This window comes from Chenopodium album, chromosome 11 (genome assembly GCF_948465745.1).
Source record: "Chenopodium album chromosome 11, dcCheAlbu1.1, whole genome shotgun sequence".
In the NCBI taxonomy this organism is placed as follows: Eukaryota; Viridiplantae; Streptophyta; class Magnoliopsida; order Caryophyllales; family Amaranthaceae; genus Chenopodium; species Chenopodium album.
Window position 1 is genome coordinate 58,799,911 of NC_137844.1, and position 21,777 is coordinate 58,821,687.

Consider the following 21,777-nt stretch of genomic DNA (forward strand, 5'->3'; position numbering starts at 1 on the left):
CTTATCTCCAATCTGTTAAGTTCAGTTTCTAATTTCCTTTTCTCATAAACAATTCATTTAAGTTCTATTCAATTCAGTTATATTCAACTCAGTTCAGCAAATCAGAACAGGCCCTAAGAGTATTTTATAAGTCGTAAACACTTTGAAAGTGAGGGAGAAAGGGTAAGGAAACCTCAGATCGCCTCCATATCATATCTAATGATAATTAAACCACCAACCTCAAAATTCAAAATTACGAGTACAATCTTTTCCATTAGGATGAGTTAGTATGGTAATAAGATAAGATAGTGCTACACAATTATAATCCCCTTTGCGCTTTTTTTTTTAATAAATATATCACTTTGACTTTTGCACTATCATATACTCCTTATTATGTTTAACTTATTTTTTACTACGGTGTATTATAATATTTTTTTTAAGTTATCATATACTCCATATTATGTTGAACTTATTTTTTTTCCCTAAATAATAATAATAATTTTAAAAAAAAGAAAAAAGAAAAAGACGCTATTTATACGAGTAAGGTAAAATCCAAAACAGTTACAGTCCCACAGACATATTTGTGATTTTTATTTTGGAGGAAATTTTTTGACAAAAATATTTTAGGAGGAAATTACAGTAGTCATATAATTAAAACTGACGGCTGTGACGGGTGACTTATCATTACAAATGATAGACATACAGTTGTCTACATTTACTGCAGCAGTCACTCAGGAAGATGTAATGTGTTACTGTATCTGGTCGGTATTTGTCACCTTATTTATTTCTATAATTTCTACAGTTAATTTAATTACGTAGTATTTTAGTTACAATTATCATCGGTCTTTTGTTTTTTTAATAAAAAAAAATATAGAGAAATTGCACCTGGATACATCAGTATTTCAGTACGGAGTATATGGGACGTTACATGCAAGAATAGTAAAAGCACGTCATCTGTATTTTATATGGTACAACTGTACAATCACATATTCAGTGTCAGTTCTCAGTTTTCCTTTATTTTTTTTTAAATTAGAGATATAGATTAATGAGATAATTAAAAATGTGAACTGCTAAACGTCGCTCCCATTTTACATATTAACGCTCCCTTTTTGACATGGAAGGACAATATTGCCCTTTGTGTAAGTTATAGTGTATAATGGTATAATATCATTCCCGACCCCTCCATCTACTACCACGTGGTAAAAAAAAATCCCGACACTACCACATCCGACACCGGAAGTTTTGTCGGAGGATTCTGTAAATCGTCGTACTTTTTTAAAAAAAATTTTGAAATAAAACATCCGCCTAAAAAATTAGGAGCCACTTAGGTGGATCCACTTAAAATTTCCGGATCCACCAAGGAAGATTTGGAAATTTTAGGCGGATGTGGGAGATCGACCTAAAATTTCCAGATCTTCCTTGGTGGATCCAGAAATTTTAAGTGGATCCACCTTTAAGCGGATGTGGGAGATCCACCTAAAATTTTCGGATCTTCCTCGGTGAATCCAGAAATTTTAAGTGGATCCACCTTTAAGCGGATGTGGGAGATCCGCCTAAAATTTTCGGATCTTCCTTGGTGGATCCAGAAATTTTAAGTGGATCCACCTAGGTGGATCCTAAAATTTTGGGCGGATGTATGGTGGTGGTGTTTTTTTATTTTTTTTTTAATTTTTTTTAATTGATTAATTAATCAAATTTATTATTGTAATCTTTGTATTATTATTATTATTATTTCATTATGATTATTATTAATTGAGTAATTAGTATTAGTACTTTTATTATTGTTGTGATCAATGTTGTGGCTTTTTTTTTCGGATTTTACATATTTTTTTTAATTTTTTAATTTTAGAGAGATAAAATGAGAGTGAATGAGAGTAAAGTATGAGAATTGTGAGTGCCGTGAAGTGAGTCGTGGGTATTTATTTGATAGGGGTAAAAATGAAAAATCCTAAAAAAAAATGCGAGCGATGCCTAGTAAAAGGGGAGCGATGTTTAACAACACCCAAAATCTTAAAAATTTATGAGGACGATCTATGAAGTTATAATGAGTATTCTTTTATCTAGATTAAAGATTTAGATTAATGAGATAATTATAAATTTATAAGGATGACTTGTGCTTTTTGTGGCAGAGATTTGGGTTGAATATGGTTACTATGAAGTTTGATTGTCACAGATTGATGAAAAAGCCCAAATTAAAGCAACTTACTGAAAACGAGCTTATTTGGTGGAATAAGCTTTTTGAATTAATTAGCTAATCACCAAACATTTAAATTAGTTTGTTTTAACGGTCAATCAACTAATATTGATTAGTAAACTAACATTCCTAGAATCTCCTGGAACCGAGAAGGATGCTCTAACCACATGAGCCATCCTTCACTTTCATAGCCTTATGTTGTCGAGTCAAATAAAATCTATTAAAATAAACAATGTACGATACAAACATAATTTCGTAAGCATTAGCATTATTGCACTGAATTTGCTATTTTGTTCCTAATAATCGAGGCCTAATTACATTCTTTATTTTGGTAATTTTTAGGAGGCAAGATGAAATAATTGCCTTTAAAATCATCAACAAATTTTAAAAAGCTTTAAATTTATTCTTCTGATCTCCTGCCCCCTGGGCTTTACCTGTGTCTGACTTAAAGCAACGAAGCACCTTCTCTTTCTCACTCTCATGTTCAAACCAAGAAAAGCGTTACTTTTCTCCCCTTAATTAAAATGGACCACTAATTAACTTCTTCTAAAACAAGAAAAGCATAGTCTTGGTCCAACTAACAAAGGTACTAAGTAATCTTATTGTATGATTTTATAAACCTTAACAGTTTTAATTGTAAGTTTATAACTAAGGATTTATGGCCACATTTTTTAAGTTGAAATTTTTTAAAGCTTTAGTTTTGCTCTTTTTGGTCCGTTCCCTAATCTCAATGTAGATTTGTTTAGGACTTAAGAGGCCCAATATAATGATCACCAAGTTGTATTTGTCTCTCCAATTTACTCTCAATAAGGCCATGTTCTCTTCACCTTAAAAAAGTAATATTAAGTAAAAATAATTTCAGTTCAGTAAAAATAAGTTCAGTTCAGTAAAATTAATTTCACTTCAGTAAAAATAATTTCAGTTCAGTAAAATTTAGTTTTCTTAAAGAAGAATTATATCAGAAAATTAGTAAAAATAATTTCAGTTCAACAAAAATAATTTCATTTCAGTAAATTAATTTAAGTTCAGTAAAAATAATTAGAGTTCAGCAAATATAATTTTATTTTAGTAAAAATAATTTCAGTTCAGCAAAAATAAGGTGAAGAGAACGGGGCCTAAATGTGTAATTTCGGTTCAAATAAGATTAATAAATTATTAAAAGTAAAATGTGTTACCAAATATTATTCTTTGATACAGTAAAAGTTTAATTTGGATAAGACAACTAAAAGTAAATATATCAAATTAAAATGAACATTAATTACACCAATCGATACGTAATTTTGTCATATATTTCTAAATTAATACGGAGTACCACTTTAGAAAGTATTTTAAATGTTTATGAGTTTATTGAATGCCTCAGGGGCGTTTGTTAGCAAAATTCTTAATCTTTTACATTTAGAACAATACATGCAAACTTAATAATATCTACATCGACTACATGTATTTACATACGGATTACGGAGTAGTATATTTTCTTTCTACTCGGATCCATATCATTTTAAATACTAGTAAGTTAAATTTCAAAAATAAAAAGGGGTTTTTAAGTTTATGTGTATCTTTTCTTATTAAAAAAGGGAGTATAAGTAGAAATGCACAAACCTATTACATGTATTCTTAACTTTTACAAAACTTTGTCTTTATCAGTGCTTAAGTGTTAAGAAGGCTAAAAGATCATTCCTATAAGTTTAATTTGTCTTTGGTTGATAACTTTGACTAAACTTTCTTTCATCTTAGTTAATGTTCTTTTAGTTATTTAAATTTTAAAAATATCTTCACAACGTTTATTATGGTGTTGTGTGTTTAGAAGAACCCAAGAACCCCTAAAATTTGAATTATTATGATGTTGGAAATACAATTAGCATTCCTTAAATGAGAATACATATATTTCTTAAAGGAGAGTACTTTTGTAAGTATTATTGTAACATAAAATCAATATATTCCGTAGTTGGAAACACTTTCACATCGCCACATCGCCTACTTGAAATACAAAAAATTCTCCCGGTCTCTTGATTGATCCGTGCGCCAATCATTCAACTAGTACACATACATTAAGCAAAAGGGCATTCAACATATTGTCAAAAACTACTTTGAGAACTTTAACTTAACGTTAGGAATGTTGGGGTTTCATGGGGAACAAAATAAACATATATAAATATGCAACTTTATAAAGGTACGTAGTTTGCCAAAAAGATATTGAGTGATCATGTCTTAAAGTAGAAATCTCAATCCCCAAGCCATTTTATTATGTTTCCTTGTTCCCAAGGTTGTTTTATTTGCTTTGCTTCTTCAATGTGTTTTGTGCTTTGTCTTTGTTCGAGTAATGTAGTCTACAAAAGTATACTTATATATACTTAAACTATTATCTTCACCCTTTTGTTTGCCCATCCTATTGAGGTAAGGCAACATTTTTATCTTTTGGTTGGGAACTTGGGACTTGAGAAGAATTGGTGAGAGGGAAACAAAAAAGAATTAAAAAAATCAAGATAATTAACTTGAGAAAAAAAAATATTGAAATGAAATCTAGACAAATAATAAGGAATGGAAGTAGTATTTTGAGTACAAAAATATTGAATGTGTCAAAAGAAAAGACTTGTGTAAAACATAGATTTATACGAGAATAAGTTAGCTAGACATATAGACTATGGTTAACATGTTGCATGTAATTGTGCAAAGTTTTGACAACAAGTTGACTTGACACATATGTTGTTGTAGAACTTTGATCAATAATATCTTTAATTATCAATCATTTAGAGTGCAAAATACTTTGTAAGATTTTTCTATGAAGTATAAAGGGGATGACTCACAAGGATTAAAAAAAAAAAAACCGTAATCCCTCTAAGATGAATATTCTTAAAATGTTAAGTCGATTAAAATTAAAAAATAAATCAAAATCAATCATATAAGGAGTTGGACATCATGCCATAACATCCAATTTCTTACCCAATTGAAAAGAGATTTACAATACAACTTGAATCATACTTTATATATGATACCATAAAAATCTACCCTATAAGTAAACTACGAGTGCCTATTATGTACATTCGGAGTCATTTATGCTCATTTAATCAACAAATGAGCAAATTTCATTTGTTGATTAAATGAGCAAATGACTCCGGGTGTATATAACAAATTCTTACTCGTACTTTATTTATCACAAAGATGCAAAGTTAAATCAAGAAGAAGCAAGCATGTTCTCATGAGCCTCATGGTCTCTCATCTCAGGAAAAAAGAAGGAAAAAAAAAAAAAAAAAGAGAGATGGCGTTATTTGTGCACAGATTAGGCCCAATACAAACTACGTAGTATATTATTATGCTCAAATGCCCAAACCCACAAATTTCCATCAGAATTCAAAATTCTCCATCAACTTCTTCCCTATATAAAGTATAAACGTTACCCGAGCTCCCGCCATTCATTTCACCATTCACATAAATCATCATTTTCAGAGAGAAAACTAGAGAGAGAAAGAAAGCTAGAGAGACAATTCTAGAGAGAGAGAGATGAGGAAGAGCAGCGACGAAGAAGACATCAGCAGCCGATTTCCTAGCATCGCCACCAGAAGGAAATGCAGTGAACACTCGCAACAAGTCTACCGAATTATCGCCGGAAAAATCCTTCGAATTCAAGCTCAATTCTCCGCCGTCAAACTCTGGAACTCGCCGGAAATCGCCGCTGAAGTCTTCGCCGCAACGCAAATTGGAGGCGCTGTCTTCGATATCGGAGCTGAAGGAAATGGTGTCGTCTGAATTGGACTCGATCAAGCGACAGGCTGATCGCTCTCACTCTGATATAATCAAGGAGGTCGAATCCACTAATTCTCGCCTTCACAAACGCTTGAAGGTATCTCTCTCAAATTTGACTCTGAAATTTTTCTCAAGGTTTCGGTTGATATTTTGCTGAATTTTGAATTGAAAGTGAAATAATGAAACATTAGAATTGTGTAAGCAGTTAGGTTAATTCGTTTGGAAACTAATTTTAGGTATTCGCTGATATTTTATGTATCGAAATTGAAATATGTATTGAGTTGAATGAAACACTAAAATTGTGTGCAGTTAGGTTGATTCGTTTCGGAAATTGTTTTTAGGTTTTCGCTGATATTTTGTGCTGAATTTTGAATGTGAATAGATGTAAATTGTATTGAAACGCTGGAATTTTTCAAGCGACTAGGTTATTTATTGTGAATTTTGTATTCTTTTGTCGTTAATATGATTGAGAATTGAGTTCGATGCGAATTAATTTGTAGTATTAATAGAGAATTTAGTGCGATTTTGAACAATCAGCATCTTAATATCAATTAATTGCCTGAATTCTTTGATTTGCTCAAATTAGTGATTTGGATACTATTCGACAGTTCTGTATGCTTTTGTTGTTTCCAGTGATTGATATTTCATTACCGGCGAAGTTGTTTATAATATTAATAGCGCCTAAGTGTAATTTTGAACTATTAGGGCTTGATTAGGTTTTGGACAGTTTGATTTTTTTGCCTATTGCTCTAGTATAGATTTTAGGTGCAATATGAAGAATCGCGAAAGGTAAAATGTCAATTCTGTGCTTTACTCCTAGTAGTTGTGGAATTTTGGATGCTTTTCATTGAATTTGCTGAGACTCATTGAGAGTCTGAGAATTGGTTTTCTATTACAATAATAAGCTGTGTCGATTCGAATTGAATGATGGAACTCTGCAGTTACAACTCATTAGCTTATATGAATGTGGGTTGAGATTTGAGGAATCAGTCCATTTGCCATCTCTGTAGGTAGTTTAACTGTTGGACACTGAATTACATTTTGTGTAAAAGTGGAAATATGGTGTCTAAAATGATTCTGTTAATTTGATCCTCTGAATGTTTTACATAAACTTTGCTAATATTGTACATGAGCTACTTTGTATCATATATCTTGATCTATGCTGAATTAATTAATCTACTCTAATAAGTATTGCAATTATTAATTTTCTGCAGTGGAGGCTGGAGACTAAAAGATCTTATATGAGTTTGTGTGTGCAGGCAATTTGCATATTTATCTCATATCTCTGTATCTTGTAGCTCTATTTCTTCAATAAAATTTTCAAACTTGTTCGATTATGCACAGATTTCAATGCGAGATGAGGCAGAGGTCCTAATATATGCTATACTAAGACTTTGTATCTGATTGCCTGGAAATCCAAATTTCAATACAATTATGTGCCTCTAAATAGAGTAATGTATGATTTCATTTCTGATATTGAGATTAGCATGGAGTACACTCTATCTAAGACTAGTATCGAAAAGTAAACTGTTTGAAACTTTGTGGCTCTATAAAACTATCTATAAAGCTGCAATGTTAATTATTTTGTGTTTATTATTTTTACAGATTCAGGCTCAAGCATGTCAGCAACTCATGGATGAGACAGATAAGGAATTTAAGAAGATGTCTGAAAGGATTACTGAAAGCTGTGATGCAATGAAGGTATTACATCATTGTTTTATGCAGTAAGTGTTGCTAATGTATGGGAAGATCAGTGTTGTTTGATTGAAGTTAATTGAGATTTTTTTTTTATACCAACAGAGTTCGTATGCCGAGTTTATAGGGGATGCACAAACCACTGCAACTCGTGGTATGTAACTGACTTTTCATACACTTGAGCGACATTTGTCATCTTAGTGATTGTCATCCATTTTGTGCATGATCTGCTGACAAGAGTATCCCGTGTTTAAATAACAGTACAAAAGTGTGTATATTTTTTTTTCCTTTGCAGTTTAACTTCTTTCTCTTATTTTTGATAATTGGTGTTTGGGGGTAGTTTTTACTTAGGTCTCTGGCTTGGCTACTGTTTGCTTGCTGTAGGGGATCCTTAGAAATTTGTTATTTTTAAAATTATTCTAAATGTGGTTAAAATAAATTCTGCAAGAGGTTTTAAGGTTTTCAATTTTCTCCTGTTTGGAGGCTAGGTTATAAAAGATATTATAGAGCTCTTGATCAGTAGTGCTTCATGTAAAGTGTTTTGCAATTCGACTCAGTCAATGGCAGCGTTAAAGTACTAGCGACACTGGCTTTGTTTTTGGCACATGCAAAGGTGTTGCAGTTCAAAATTTCAAATTAACGATAGCTCAAGATTGAAACTCAGAACTGCTGAAGCATTTTTTTTTTGGGGGTGGGGGTAGAATTCATTCTTTCCTCTACTTCATGCTCTTTAGACCAAAAAAGGCTCTCGATACCGTTATCAACTCAAACAGACAAGGTTTGGAGAAGTCATTTTAGTTGGTTAGGCTCAGTTTGCTCATCAGCAATTTGCATGAGACCTATAGAATTGTAGTTAATGAGCCGGAATACCTTTTAAGAATGCAGTGCATTGAGCTCTTGTCATCTGCGAGCTTTTAGATTTAATGATACCCTTTTGTTATTGTATGCAGTGTGCAAGACAACCATCCCTGAGAAAGCAGATTTTTATGAGAAAGCGATTAATTCTCTGCGAAACCGCCATGGGATCTTTCCAGCAGCTTAAGTTGCTTTGTGCTGTATCCTGGTGACCTGGTAAGTAGAAACTAGTCAAATCACTGTCACTTTAAGTATGCTGCTTATAATTTGGATAACTTGTATGTGGATCAGTTAGCATTTGCATGACTAAATGGTTCTTTGATTGCCTTGTTGATTCTGTGTATCCATTCTCTATATTGCTTTCTTAGCCTGGTATAGTACAATCACATTGCTAAGTTTTGAAAGATACCTTAGTTTCATATGATTGTTCCATATATGTCGCGTGCCACCAATTTTAGGCTGTTTGCTTTTCATCCTTCAACTTGAATCAACTCTTCCTACAATGGCACCTTAGGCCTTTTTAAAAATAGTATCTTTGATGGAATTTCAGGGACAAGCTGCTGCAATTCAGACAGTTTGGTGTCAGAAGTATCGAGTGAGAAACTTATTTAGATGCCCTGGCCTACCTAGTCCTTAGTGTCGGTACAAAAGATTATAATCACGTAGAGAGCATTCCATTTTAGCAGGTAAATAGGTGAAAAACATAATACTGCAGTAAGTTGTGAAGGAGAAACACATTCATGAGAAAGGGCTATAAGAAAACTAACACAAACTGAGGCTATTTTATATTTCTGGAGCGCTGTATAAAGTCAGATCAGTGTTCTGTTAGTGTTACTTGAGGTACGAATTATATTCTAATTCTTGCTTTGCTTTATTGGATTGCTTATGCGTTGTTGTCTTGTCCTGGAATATAGAATAAAATTTCTCAAGCCATAGAAATACGGACTAGCTTAGGAATCTTTGACATGTTATGCATAATTTAAAGTCTGTCTCAAATTGTTTGATCGTGTTATTGAGCTGATTGGATTGGACTTCAACCCAATAATGTCAGCCCAAATATAGAAACCCAACTTTGTAACTGGATTGGGCTCAGAATTTGCTATAGAAATGTTCAACGACGATTCTAGCAATGTATGTGATGTCCCTAATTTCATGGTCTCACTAAATCTATTTTTAGTAATTTGTCAATGCCTCAGAGATTTTGGAAGCTGTAGTAAGTTAGTAACTAGCAATCCCATAAAATCTGGAATCACAAGTGGGCATGGAACTTCTACGTTAATATTTATTTGGGTCCTTGCATTGACTTGTCAAGTATAATACTGTAAGTCTGTAATATGAATGTAATAACTCTTAAACTTTTTTTATCCACAGCATTAAACATTTTTTTTTTTTTAAAGTTAACAATATACTGAACAAGATGTGCTCAAAATACTCGGAAGGAACCACCATGGTATCGGGCAAGACCAGCTAATATCAGAAATATCTTAAAACTCTTGGCATGATATGGAACTTTAACTTCAATCTTTATTTATTTATTTTTTAGTAATGGTTTTTTGCACCATTGACGTATGATATGAATATATGATTATGCTGAGAAATATGTATTTTTTTTGTTAAATAATTAACGGAAATGAGATGCACTCAAAATAAGAAGCACCGTAGTTTATGGGCACAGCAAGACAATTTTCAACTAGAAGTATTTATAGCTTCCATGTTGGCATGTTGCATTCATTAGCGTAGGTTGTTAGATTCAATAAAAAGTGTTACAAAAAATTTGCTCAATAACCTTTAAATAAACTAAATTACTTCATATATACTTTCTTATGTAATTTCCTTTCATAAGTATTAATTAGTTGACTATTTCTTACTTAAACCTTGAGCATCTCTTACTCTTCTATGGTGTTCTTTCAAAAAATTTAGATAAGATATGACTGAGCTTAAACTCATCAGGATCATGTATACAAAAGAAACCAATTTCTAAACCTTTTTTATTTTATTTTTTTATGTTAGAGATAGTTTTGCCACAGTTATGTTCAGGAACTTCTTGTTCCCATGATTAAGGATACAATATGATTGTGATTGGTTCTTTCTTTGTTGCGAGCACCACTAATCACGACCATATTAAACTACTAAATTATTTTGCAAACAGCCTATAGTATTAAAGATGCATCAAGATTCACAATAATATGTATAAGCTACCTAATTATATTTTACACAGTCAAATAATTATGCCAACTTGACAATTGCGGAAGAACAGCTACTGTTAATTTCAAGAAAGTATATACTGTACATAAGTTTAGATGGTCTAAATATATACACAAAAAAATATTTACTCTATCAAATGCTTTGAATTAAATAATTATATTTCTATAGATATACTGAACAATTCAGACAGTTGCACAAGAATGACAGCTACTATTACAATAAACAATCTTCATACGAAATGCACTTGCAAGTATAAATGAAACCCACTTTCCCCAGAAACTGGAGTGCAGAAGCCACAGAAGCCTAAACAATTCCCATTATATCTCCTACTCTCCTAGTAAGGGAATCCAATCACTAAACCGAATAAAAGAGAGCATACAAGAGAAAAATAGTAGGAAACAAAATTAAAGACTCTAAAATGTCCACTGATAATTTCAATGGTGGTTGTGCTAGTGCTAGGAGCTTCACAGTACAGCTCCTAGCAGGGCGCTTCTTCATTGTATTTTCTACCCTCATGATCCTTGGCTTTATTGGTGCTGCCTATATCTTTGGTTTATACTCAGGTGACATAAAAACAAGCCTTGGATATGACCAAACCACTCTTAATCTGCTTAGCTTCTTTAAGGACCTAGGCACTTATGTCAGTGTCCATGCCGGTCTCCTAATGGAGGTAGCTCCACCTTGGGTGGTCCTTTCAGTAGGAGGCGTGGTGAACTTTTTTGGCTACTTCATGATCTGGCTTGCAGTCACCAACAAGATCTCCCAGCCCCCAGTTTGGCTGATGTGCCTCTACATCACCATTGGTGCAAATTCTTTGGGGTTTGCCAATACCGGAGGGCTTGTGCCCTGTGTCCAGAACTTCCCTGAGAATCGAGGGGTTGTAATTGGGATCTTAAAGTCGTATCTTGGAATAGGTGGGGCTATAATGACCCAATTCTACCATGCTTTGTATGGGGATAATTCTAACACTAGTGGGGTCATCTTGATCATCTCTTGGCTACCAGCAGCTGTTTCACTGCTGTTTGCGTTTAGTGTTCGAGTCCTTGATGTTGCCGGAAGAAATATCAAAAGAGACAGGAAATTCTTTAACGACGTCCTTTGCATGTCTCTTGGTCTTGCTGGGTTCATCATGGTGATGATCATAGTACAAAAACAGGTTGAGTTCAGCAAAGCTAGTTACAGTGGAACCTTTGCAGTCATTATTGTTCTTCTCATTTTGCCTATCTTTCTAGTCTTCAGAGAAGAATATGCTATTTGGAAAAACAAGCTTTCTAATGCTTCCAGTACCCTTTCTGAGCTAAAAATCGTGCCTGAAAACCATGTATCTCCTGCAAAAAATCAAGCTTTAGCAACTAATAACTCTCCTGAACACGTAGAATCAGCTTGGAATAAAGATGTGTTCCGTCCTCCAGCTAAGGGGGAAAACCACTCCATCCTACAGGCCACCTTTAGCATCGACATGCAAATTCTGTTCCTTGCCACAATATGTGGGATAGGAGGGAATTTAACCACCATAGACAACTTAGGACAAATAGGGACTTCATTAGGATACCCAAAGAAAAGCATTAGTGCGTTTGTGTCATTAGTTTCTATATGGCAGTTTCTTGGGCGTGTGATGGGAGGACTAATCTCAGAGCGCTTGTTAGACAAATACAAGTGGCCTAGACCTGCCTGTCTTAGCATCGTTCTCTTCGTATCGTGCATTCCTCACCTTCTCATAGCCTTCAACGTGCCGTATGGCCTCTATGTGGCATCAGTCATCATGGGATTCTGCTTTGGTGCAGAGTGGACTTACCTCTTTACCATAATATCCGAGCTCTTTGGGCTCAAGCACTATGGTACTTTGTACAATTACGGCTCATTGGCCGCTCCACTGGGGTCTTTCATATTCAACGTGAGAATTGCCGGGCATTTGTATGACCGGGAGGGATTAAGACAACTCAAGGCGCAGGGCCTCACTAGGAAGCATGGCGAGGAGCTGCACTGTTATGGAGTCAAGTGCTATCAATTGGCCTACTTCGTAATTACCGCAGCTACATTCGTTACCGCGCTCGTGTCTCTGATTCTTGTGGCTAGAACTAGGAAATTCTACAAAGGGGATATATACAAGAGGTATCAGAAAAAGGATTCTGCCTCAACTAATGTGACATTGAGAGGGTATTCAGGGAAGGAAGATGATGAGATGAATTAATAGTTGTACCAGTTTTCATTTGCTATTATCTAAATGCATTAAGTGGAAAAATGTAATAGCGATTGTATGTAAGTGTGCATTTGTAGTTCATTTTCAGACCAATTTTTTCAAATAAGCCATTCAACCATACGTAATAAAATTATACAGTATGTAATATTATAAGGAATTAAGGATTATTATTTATTTCTGCTATATCAGATTGGTTTATATTTTATCAACGTTAACAAATTAATCTAAGTTTTGGATGATCATAAATTTATTAATGTCTATAAAGGTCAAATACTCGAATTTCTTTTACTTTGTATGTTGATTTTACCAACATCCTTCGTAAATTTCACCTTAATTTCAATTCAGTTCAGTTCAGTTCATCAGTTTTAATTAGTAGTGCAGTTTAGTTCAGCTTTTAATTTCCTTCTCTCATAAAATATTCATTTCAGTTTAATTCAGTTAGCTCAATTCAATTCAGTTCAGCTCAACTCAGTTCAGTAAATGTGAACAGACCCTTAGTCATATAACTTTAGTATTATTGACCACGGAGTACTACAAAGCCAAAATATTATTTGTGTAGTTGTATACTTGTATGTATATACTCCCCCAGACCCTACCTTCAAGTAGGAAGATCTAGCCTTGGTCAAACACTCATACAGTTAATGGGTTGACTTTTCTACATGAAAGACAAAGTAGAACGTGTATTAACAGCTTCATGGCTTAAGGCCTTAATTTAAGCAAATCTTAAGCAATGATTATTTCTTTTAGTAAGCGGGTTAAACAATGACCATTATGGCAAGTGATTATAGAATTGGAAACATGCCTTGAAAATTGAAGTCAAATGCCACACTCGATAATTAATGTCAAGATGCTTAAATAACTTTTGACAACATTTATAATCGTATTGAAAAAAAAATGATTATTACTGGTTTGACATCATGAAGTATCGGTTTTCTAACGATTGTGACTATTCTTTAAAAGGCAAAAGCTAGGCGTTAGATAAGAGAATTAAACGTGAAAATATTAGAGTAAAACTAACATTAATTACACCGAATGACGCGTGATTTTGTCATGCATTTCTAACTTAATACTCTTTCAACCGATAAAATTATTTCTTAACTAACGCCTCGGGGCGCTCGTTAGCAAGATCCTACTTTTTAAAATGATTTGCCTGTGTATATGTATTGAAAGATTCTTCATGTATATAAATTGGAAATAAAATGTAAGTTTAACAAGTGTTAATGAACACTATTTAGAAAAGCTGATTATCGTCTTTTATGGAGTAACATGCACATAGTATAGTATAGTCTATAGTGTGTTGGTATAGCAGTGTCTATTCGGTTTTCGGTTTTCGGTCTTCGGTTTAGATTTAGGCTAAATTCAATCCAATCCAAAATAAAATTCGGTTTTTGAATTTTAAATCCAATCCGATCCGAATTTCTCATGAATCCAATCCGATCCAATCCAAATTAAAATTCGGTTATTTGGATCCGATTCGAAAATCCAAATTAAAATACATTGCAAAGTTTTAGGGAGTTAAGTGATAATGAAAATAAAAATGCAATTATAAAATGCCTAGTCTTAAATTCATAGTTCTTATGATTAATACAAATATTAAAAACATAATTTTACATAATTTATATTAATGTAATTATCAACAAAATTTTACATGATTATGTATCCTTAATTGTAAAAGCATGGTTTCATATTTCGATTAATTCGGTTTTTTGGATAAGAATAAGGTCAATCCGATTTGATCTGAAAATCCGAATTTTCAAAAACTTTCAATCCGATCTGATTTAAAGTTTGGATCCGATCCGAATTAATAATTCGATTTGAATTGGATTGGATTTCGGTTTTTATCCGAATAATAAACACCCCTAATAGCAAGTGAAAACGTATATCCATTATCCATAACGTATATCATGTAAGTTTTATTTTTCTTATAACGTGGAAAACATGACTATGATGCCTTTGAATTGATCAGTTGATCACCTACTTGATAGCATGCCCTCATAATTTTATACATTTAATTTAAAATGTAAATAGATTATTAATGTGCAATTCATAATTCTAAGGGAGATCTTCGTAACTGCCTTTCATGATATGGTGGTTAAAGGAAATATTCAATGCTGTATCAATCCCAAAAGATCTGGAATATAGAATCATAATTGAGCATGAATATAATCTTCAACTTGAATGTTCTTGTGGTTTATGCAACGAATTTTGAAGAATGATGGTAGTCCAATAATATGACACGTATATTGATGCGAGTATTATATAGTTTTAGCAAAGATTTGCGTTGAAATGGAAAGATTGTCATGGTATGGGAGTTGTCGTTGTCATCAATATCACCATATATTCAAAGTAGTAATCTTTAATTTCCAAGTTGCATACATAAGTAATGTTTGTCACTCGATCTTTTGATGGAGTTGACTTGACATAGTCAACTTGGGGGTTACAAGACTTACAATAGTGATAAATGTATCACTCCTTTACTGCAAAACTATATATGGAGTAATGTTTACCCATATCGTCATTGTTATGTATTAATCACGTGGTACCGTCAAATAAATAAATCGTTAAGATATGAGTTAGACTCGACTAAAAGTTTATAATAATATATAAGAGTATGTGTTCAAGTGTCAAATATATATGAAAATTAAAGGTAGTAGCAACCTAACAGAGTTTTTTACAAAACAAAATGTATTAATTAATGTTATATCTAGTATGATTGTCAAGTATTCAACACGAGTATTAGGAAAAATAAAGAGCCAGAGTACTCGATAAATATCAAATTGTTTATTATTAAAGGTTTTTGTGATTGCGTCTAAATTTATAATACAAAGTACTATTACTTAATCAGTGGTGTTATAACTGATGTTCACTCTAGAATTCTTTCAGGGGCAGTTGTGATTAGGGATGTCAATGGGGCGGAGCGGATGTTGGCCTTCCCATCCCCATCCCCACCTAACATTTTCATCCCCATCCCCATCCCCATCCCCGCGGCGGGTCTAATATTCATCCCCATCCCCGCCCCGGCGGGTACAACTCTAAAACCATCCCCGCCCCACCCCCCACTTGGATATCCATCCCCGCCTAATCCCTACCAAGACCCATCAAATTTCCGTGTCTCAAATACACAATCCTACATAATTAATACGGATTATAATATTAAAAAAAATTCTTAATATTACACACATTTTTGTTTATAATATAAGTGTAGTACAAAATATTATAATTAATATTTATTTCACGTAATTATTTTATAAAATAATATAAAAGTATATAGATGTGGGTATGAGGTGGGGATGGGGCGGGTACGAAGTGGGGCGGGTGGGGCGGGGCGGGTACAACTTAAAATCCACCCCCGCCCCATCACCCATGGCGGGTATCGTTTTCATCCCCATCCCCGCCCCACCACCCGCCAAACCGAGACCCATCCCCGCCCCACTGGGGCGGGGATGGGGCGGGTCTCCTACTTGACCCGCCCCACTGACATCCCTAGTTGTGATCAAAGTCTTTGTGCTCCCGTGAACAAAAATACTACCTCCAGTTATGAGTTGGTTTCTTACGTTATGAGCATCACAATTTATGACCAAATTAAACTAACAAATTATATTGTTGATAGTCAATTAGTGATGCCAACTTGAAAGTTGCAGAAAATCTACTACTGGAAGATTTGATAAGGAAAAAAAAAAAAAAAAAAAACTATATTAGCCCTGTGAAATTTCAAATCGAAATCGTTTAACCGTCCGAAATCGACCAAACCAAATGAAAACCGAAGCGATTAAAAACCGGTTATTTGAAACCGGAAACCAACCTAAACCGTATTGTAGTTAACCCAAAACCGAACCAATTGAATGATATTAAACCGTATAATTATTGAACCTGTTAACTAATCGAACCAGCTTTAAACCAAACTGAAATAGAACTTAAACTGACAAATAAAAAAAACGTGAAAGTTGCATCAAATATTTTGACAAAAAATCTACGGAGTACAAAAGAGAATAGAGCTAGTGGGCCTAAAATAGCTCCAAAGATAAGATAAAGGTGATAAGGGATTATCAAATACCACACCATAATCCATAACTAATTACTACTTATGATTATGAATGTTAATTAAAAATTTTAGAGCCCGATTCTTAATTGGACCCAGTCCAAACTCGCAACTATTTTGTTTCATCCGAATTCAACTCCCGCTTGCCATCACACAAAACCCAGGTAAACCCCCAAAAAAAAAAAGAGAAGATTTTGATTTTGGAGGTGTACTTTGCTTTGATTTTCATCTGCAATTTGAATGGTATCTTACTATGTTTTTACTTATCAACTTATAAATTTCATGTTGCATTTGATTTTCTCATTGTTTTTGTATTGCATAATTTATGCTCATTTTACACTAGTTTTATCTGGGATTGATGAAGAATAACTAGAGGTTTTCTGGGTATTTATTCAATTTTTAAGTTTCATAACCCCATTGCTGTATTATAGAGTAGAATTTCAATCATAATATAAGTTACTTGTATATAACTATGTTTTCTATGTTTTGTACCTTGTTAATATGATGAGCATTTGTATGAAATTTCATTCAGTTTTGAGGGTTTTGATAAGACCCCTATTTTAATCAAAAAACATTTTATCAATTTATGAGTAAGTTATAATCAGCTGGGTATTCTATAATTATTATAACTAAAATTTGAGGATATGTGTTTTACATGAAAATTTTAAGAGGGGTGGTGGAGATGGGGTATCTTACCCCCATATTGATCCAATATCAGCCGTGTGAGACTACGAGTGCGGTCTCGAGTTCAGCATTTTGCTGTTTGTACCAACAATTTCTCTTTTATTTCATCCTAGACAAGGACACTGGGAGAATTCTACGAGTGTTATTATTTAACCTTCTCTTTACCCTACCTTGGGTAGGAGCCTTGTTAGAGGCAGTTTTTTCTTGGTATTGGTAATGGTTATTGCTTGTGCACATTGAAGTTCATTTGCGTACACTAGGGTCTTAAACGTGAATAAGCTCTATTAGCAATTTAGCATTTGCCTATGAAAACTATTTAATCACTTTTCTAGACATTCTAGTATAGTAGTATGTAGAGTGTAACCAATTGCGGGGGGTTGTATAGCGAGTTGTCTTCTATGGGTGTAATGGTGTATAGGGAAGAAACCTAAATGATGTGATTTAGAGCAATCACGAACTTCCTTTGGATGGCTTAAAGTGTGATTCCCATGCAATGACAATGGCTCTACAATCATGAAATGATGATGGCAATGGCACTACAAACCATGGTCATAGTTTGGTTCTAGTTGGAAGTTTGCCTTCTGATGCTTCCTAATGTTTTTTACCATTTCTAAAGGCTTTTTTTTTTTTTTTTTTTTTTTTTTTTTTTTTTTTACCATGAATGCTGATATTGTGGTTAGTGGTTGGACATGTAAATGATGTTACATAGCTTGTGTTTTAATATATATTTCTATGAGATTCTTAACTAGTATAGGCAGTAGAGTGACATAGGCATAAATGTGATCATTTATCTACATTCTCAGGTCCTTATGATAATAAAAGGGCTCTTCAGGAGGTATGAGAGATGGAATCCTGTGCATCCAACCCATGGAGCCTTTTGGGGAATGGGAGTAGGGATTGGTTGCGGTGTGGGTTGGGGTCCTGGTTTTGGACCTGAGGTGATTGGATATGTTGGTGCCGGATGTGGAATTGGATTTAGTGTCGGTATTACTCTAGTTGGTTTTGGCATTGGCCTTCCTGTATATACTCTCAACGATGCTCCTAAAGGTAACATCATTGCTGATTACTCAACTGTTTTGTACATTAGAATTACCCATCCTACAACTAAATTCAATTACACCTTCATTTTAAAGGAGAAATATTGCTACCTAGGATTATTCAACTTTCATTAAAGCCGTAATTCTTTTTTATTTACATTTACTTATGGCAGGCGTGATGATAGATAACAAAACCCGAAGTCACTATGGTTTCAAAGATTTGGCAAGGGAGTTGATGTACATGTTGAACCTCATCTAAGTTCTTAGGCTGTCGGTTTTAAGATATAGATGGCCTTTTGCAATAATTTCAATTTGTCTTGAAGCATAATTATGGCATGTTGCCACTTGCCACACCAATGAAATTCTTCTTTTTAAGGGTACTATGCGATGGATCTGGAGGTTGATGCTGTATAGGTCAACTATATTAGGATAATAGGAATAGGAGTTGGGGATGAAGATAAAAAAAGAGCAACTTGTTATAATTATTATGAGATTATCATGCAAAGACACACAGATTTAGGTTAAAAGATTGTGACTAAGCAAAGATTGCTGGAACATTCTCATGTCTATGTTTTAATACATGAATCAATTTCAATGGTTAGAAGCACTTGCAATTTTCAAGAGAGCAACTTTACAACAGTTTAGATGAGACTTTATTAAATATCTGTCCCTTATAAAGAACACTGGCCTATTCAGCTCTGCCTCAAGTGCATTTTTAGTGGTTCTGATGATTGAAGAATGTAACATAATTGGCAAAATGCCGAATTTAGTTTCCTTTGTTTTCTGGTCATGGTGACATTAGCTATATTTCTGATTTTGTACCTCTGTATACGTTCTATTCTATTAAGATTTCTTTGATTGCATTTTAAGTGTAAACTTTATTCTTATCTGCTAAGAGGCTGATTTTTTGGTTGTGAGGAGTTAAAGATGAATTTTCATTGTCTTAGCTAGCCTTAATGTTTACAAATCTATGCTCTCTAATTATGCGTTTTCTTTTATTCTGATTTTGGCTGATTGCTGGAGCTTAAATCTTAAATTTTTAGCTTACATTTTTGATTGGGAGGTTATGTTTTCAGCTTTAATAGCAGCAAGAAGCAATACTTGGGACATTCCATCTCAGTTTCGGAGATTGCAACAGAAGGCAAATGACAGCTTTTCATACTTGAAGGACTTGGATATTTTGAAAGGGACAGATAAATTCGATGGAGAAAATGCAATATCTTCACAGAGAAAGGCTATTTCTGAAAGTTCTGAAGTATTGAAGGAAAAAAATTCTGAATCTGATAGAGGTAAGCATTTTAAATACATGTTCTTGAGTATTGGAAGGTTGTTCTTTACCTAAATCCCAACTTGTTTTATAAATTTCATTTAACTATCTGGATTTATTATTCATCATTAATCCGAAGAATACATTTGAGATCCAAGCTGACTCTTACTCTGTGCTATTCCGGTCATCAAACTGTTTATTCTCATTAGTCCCTCAGAGTTCATAGCTGCTATAATACAACAAGCTGCTTACTCTACCTTCCAATATCTTCCTTGCAAGATGCAGTGCAATCTTTCCTTCGTTCCATGCCAATATGCCATAGATTCTGTGTCTCCTCTTTGTCTTAAAAACCATCTTCACTTGCCACAAAATTTATGCTTTCTTTTCTGGATTTAACATATCGTGTTTAGTTGCTGGTGAACTAGGTGAAGAATCCTAGTTTATTAGCCAAATATCTGAGTTTATGCTGTCACTTCACAACTCTCGTGTTAGAAAGTTGATGCTCATGATAGAAACAATTACTAGTATTTGTCTATTTGATGATTATGGGCCTTGTGGCTTGCAATTAACTGTCATTAATTTTGTTTTTTAATTTACAAAATTGTGATATTATTACTCTCTGACATGCAGATATCAAAGATTGATACTAGTAAGGCTAGATCATGGCAAGCAAAAGCTACATATGAAGAGCATATTGCGCTTTTGGCATCAACTTCGTAGGTTCGAGTATAGAAAATCCACATTGTAAATCATGGCCATCAGGTCTGACATGCTCATATCTAGGACGGAGCTTTGTGAGGCTGAGCTACGTGGAGTGAAGCAAAAACTAATATGAAGAGCATAGTGGGATTAGCTTCGGAAGTTTTAGTATGACACAGCTACCTTGTGGATTATGTCCATTAGATCACCTCCAAATCCAGTATTCAAATTCTTTTTATTCATGTGTGATTGTAGAGCTAAATTTCCTCTTTTGACAGTTTCATGTAATTCCCATTGGCATTTTAATAAATGACATTAGTATGAGGAATCTGGCAATTTTCCAACCTCTTGAATTTATGCGGTACAGCTGAAAAGAACTAAAGAACCTTTGAGCAGCCTCGTAGCAAGCAGCAGTTGAAGAGGTTATGGGTGCATAATTTAAAGGTGCGTTCATAGCCAGCAGTATCAATAGATAATTTGGTATTTGCTGACATCCAATGATGGGCACTCATGACCACTGAGAAGATTGAGCTCTTGGAGGGCCATAGCCTGGTGGTGGAGGTATCATGGAAAGCAGTTGCGAGGTAATACCCTACTTATCTCTCTCAAAATAAAAATGGTAACGCCCTACTTCAGGCTCTAACTTGATTGGGTAATACTGTAATAGCCCTTGAGAAACTCGCTCCAAGAACGTCATAACCACACAAAAGCAGGGGGGAATCAAGGGTCTTTCTTTCCTGTCCTAAAGTCCCAAAGTCTGACAGCGGTTTTTTGGTACCAGATGCTGCGGAAGGTCAGTATCAGGGTGGGGAAAAATGACAGATTTCCTTGTTATCCCCACCGTGCTTTAACAATTGATCCAATATGGATGCCCCACAGGCCACAACCTCTAGAAGCTAGCTGTGTCCAAGTGTTTACTGAAAGATACAAGGCGATGCGAGCAAGGCAGTTGTCATAGTAATATCACTAAGAAAAAAATGTTAGTGATAAAAATGTTTTATGAAACTTTCGCATCCTCTGCTTCGTACAATTCTTCTATGTGAATGTGAGTTTGAATTCAATGTCCTTTAACTTGTTGCTACAAAATTGCACCATATATGTCATGAATATTTGCAACTTGGAGACAACTCTACTAGTCATTGTTAATTTCCAAGTTATTTTCGACTTTAATATGTGATGTTA

The 21,777-nt window shown here is 34.1% G+C and overlaps 3 protein-coding genes across 4 annotated transcripts; all 3 read left to right on the plus strand.

Annotated features, from left to right (window-relative positions):
* Positions 1 to 5,536: 5,536 nt before the first annotated feature.
* LOC145569445 (uncharacterized) lies at positions 5,537 to 9,395 on the plus strand. Its single transcript, XM_081628785.1, has 5 exons — positions 5,537 to 6,011; positions 7,520 to 7,615; positions 7,715 to 7,763; positions 8,560 to 8,680; positions 9,015 to 9,395. The coding sequence occupies exons 1-4, from the start codon at positions 5,904 to 5,906 to the stop codon at positions 8,649 to 8,651; spliced, it is 345 nt and encodes a 114-aa protein (XP_081484911.1). The 5' UTR covers positions 5,537 to 5,903; the 3' UTR covers positions 8,652 to 8,680; positions 9,015 to 9,395.
* Positions 9,396 to 9,558: 163 nt separating this feature from the next.
* LOC145569444 (protein NUCLEAR FUSION DEFECTIVE 4-like) lies at positions 9,559 to 13,016 on the plus strand. Its single transcript, XM_081628784.1, has one exon. It carries the CDS (start codon positions 11,088 to 11,090, stop codon positions 12,858 to 12,860), a length of 1,773 nt encoding a protein of 590 aa, XP_081484910.1. The 5' UTR covers positions 9,559 to 11,087; the 3' UTR covers positions 12,861 to 13,016.
* Positions 13,017 to 16,923: 3,907 nt separating this feature from the next.
* On the plus strand, positions 16,924 to 20,923 carry LOC145569446 (cadmium-induced protein AS8-like). 2 transcript variants are annotated; one of them, XM_081628787.1, is made up of 4 exons: positions 16,924 to 17,072; positions 18,396 to 18,639; positions 19,706 to 19,918; positions 20,527 to 20,923. In XM_081628787.1, the coding sequence occupies exons 2-4, from the start codon at positions 18,402 to 18,404 to the stop codon at positions 20,538 to 20,540; spliced, it is 465 nt and encodes a 154-aa protein (XP_081484913.1). In that variant the 5' UTR covers positions 16,924 to 17,072; positions 18,396 to 18,401; the 3' UTR covers positions 20,541 to 20,923. The 2 variants fall into 2 exon arrangements, with proteins under 2 accessions (XP_081484913.1, XP_081484912.1); XM_081628786.1 differs by having other exon boundaries at positions 16,996 to 17,151.
* Positions 20,924 to 21,777: the final 854 nt, after the last annotated feature.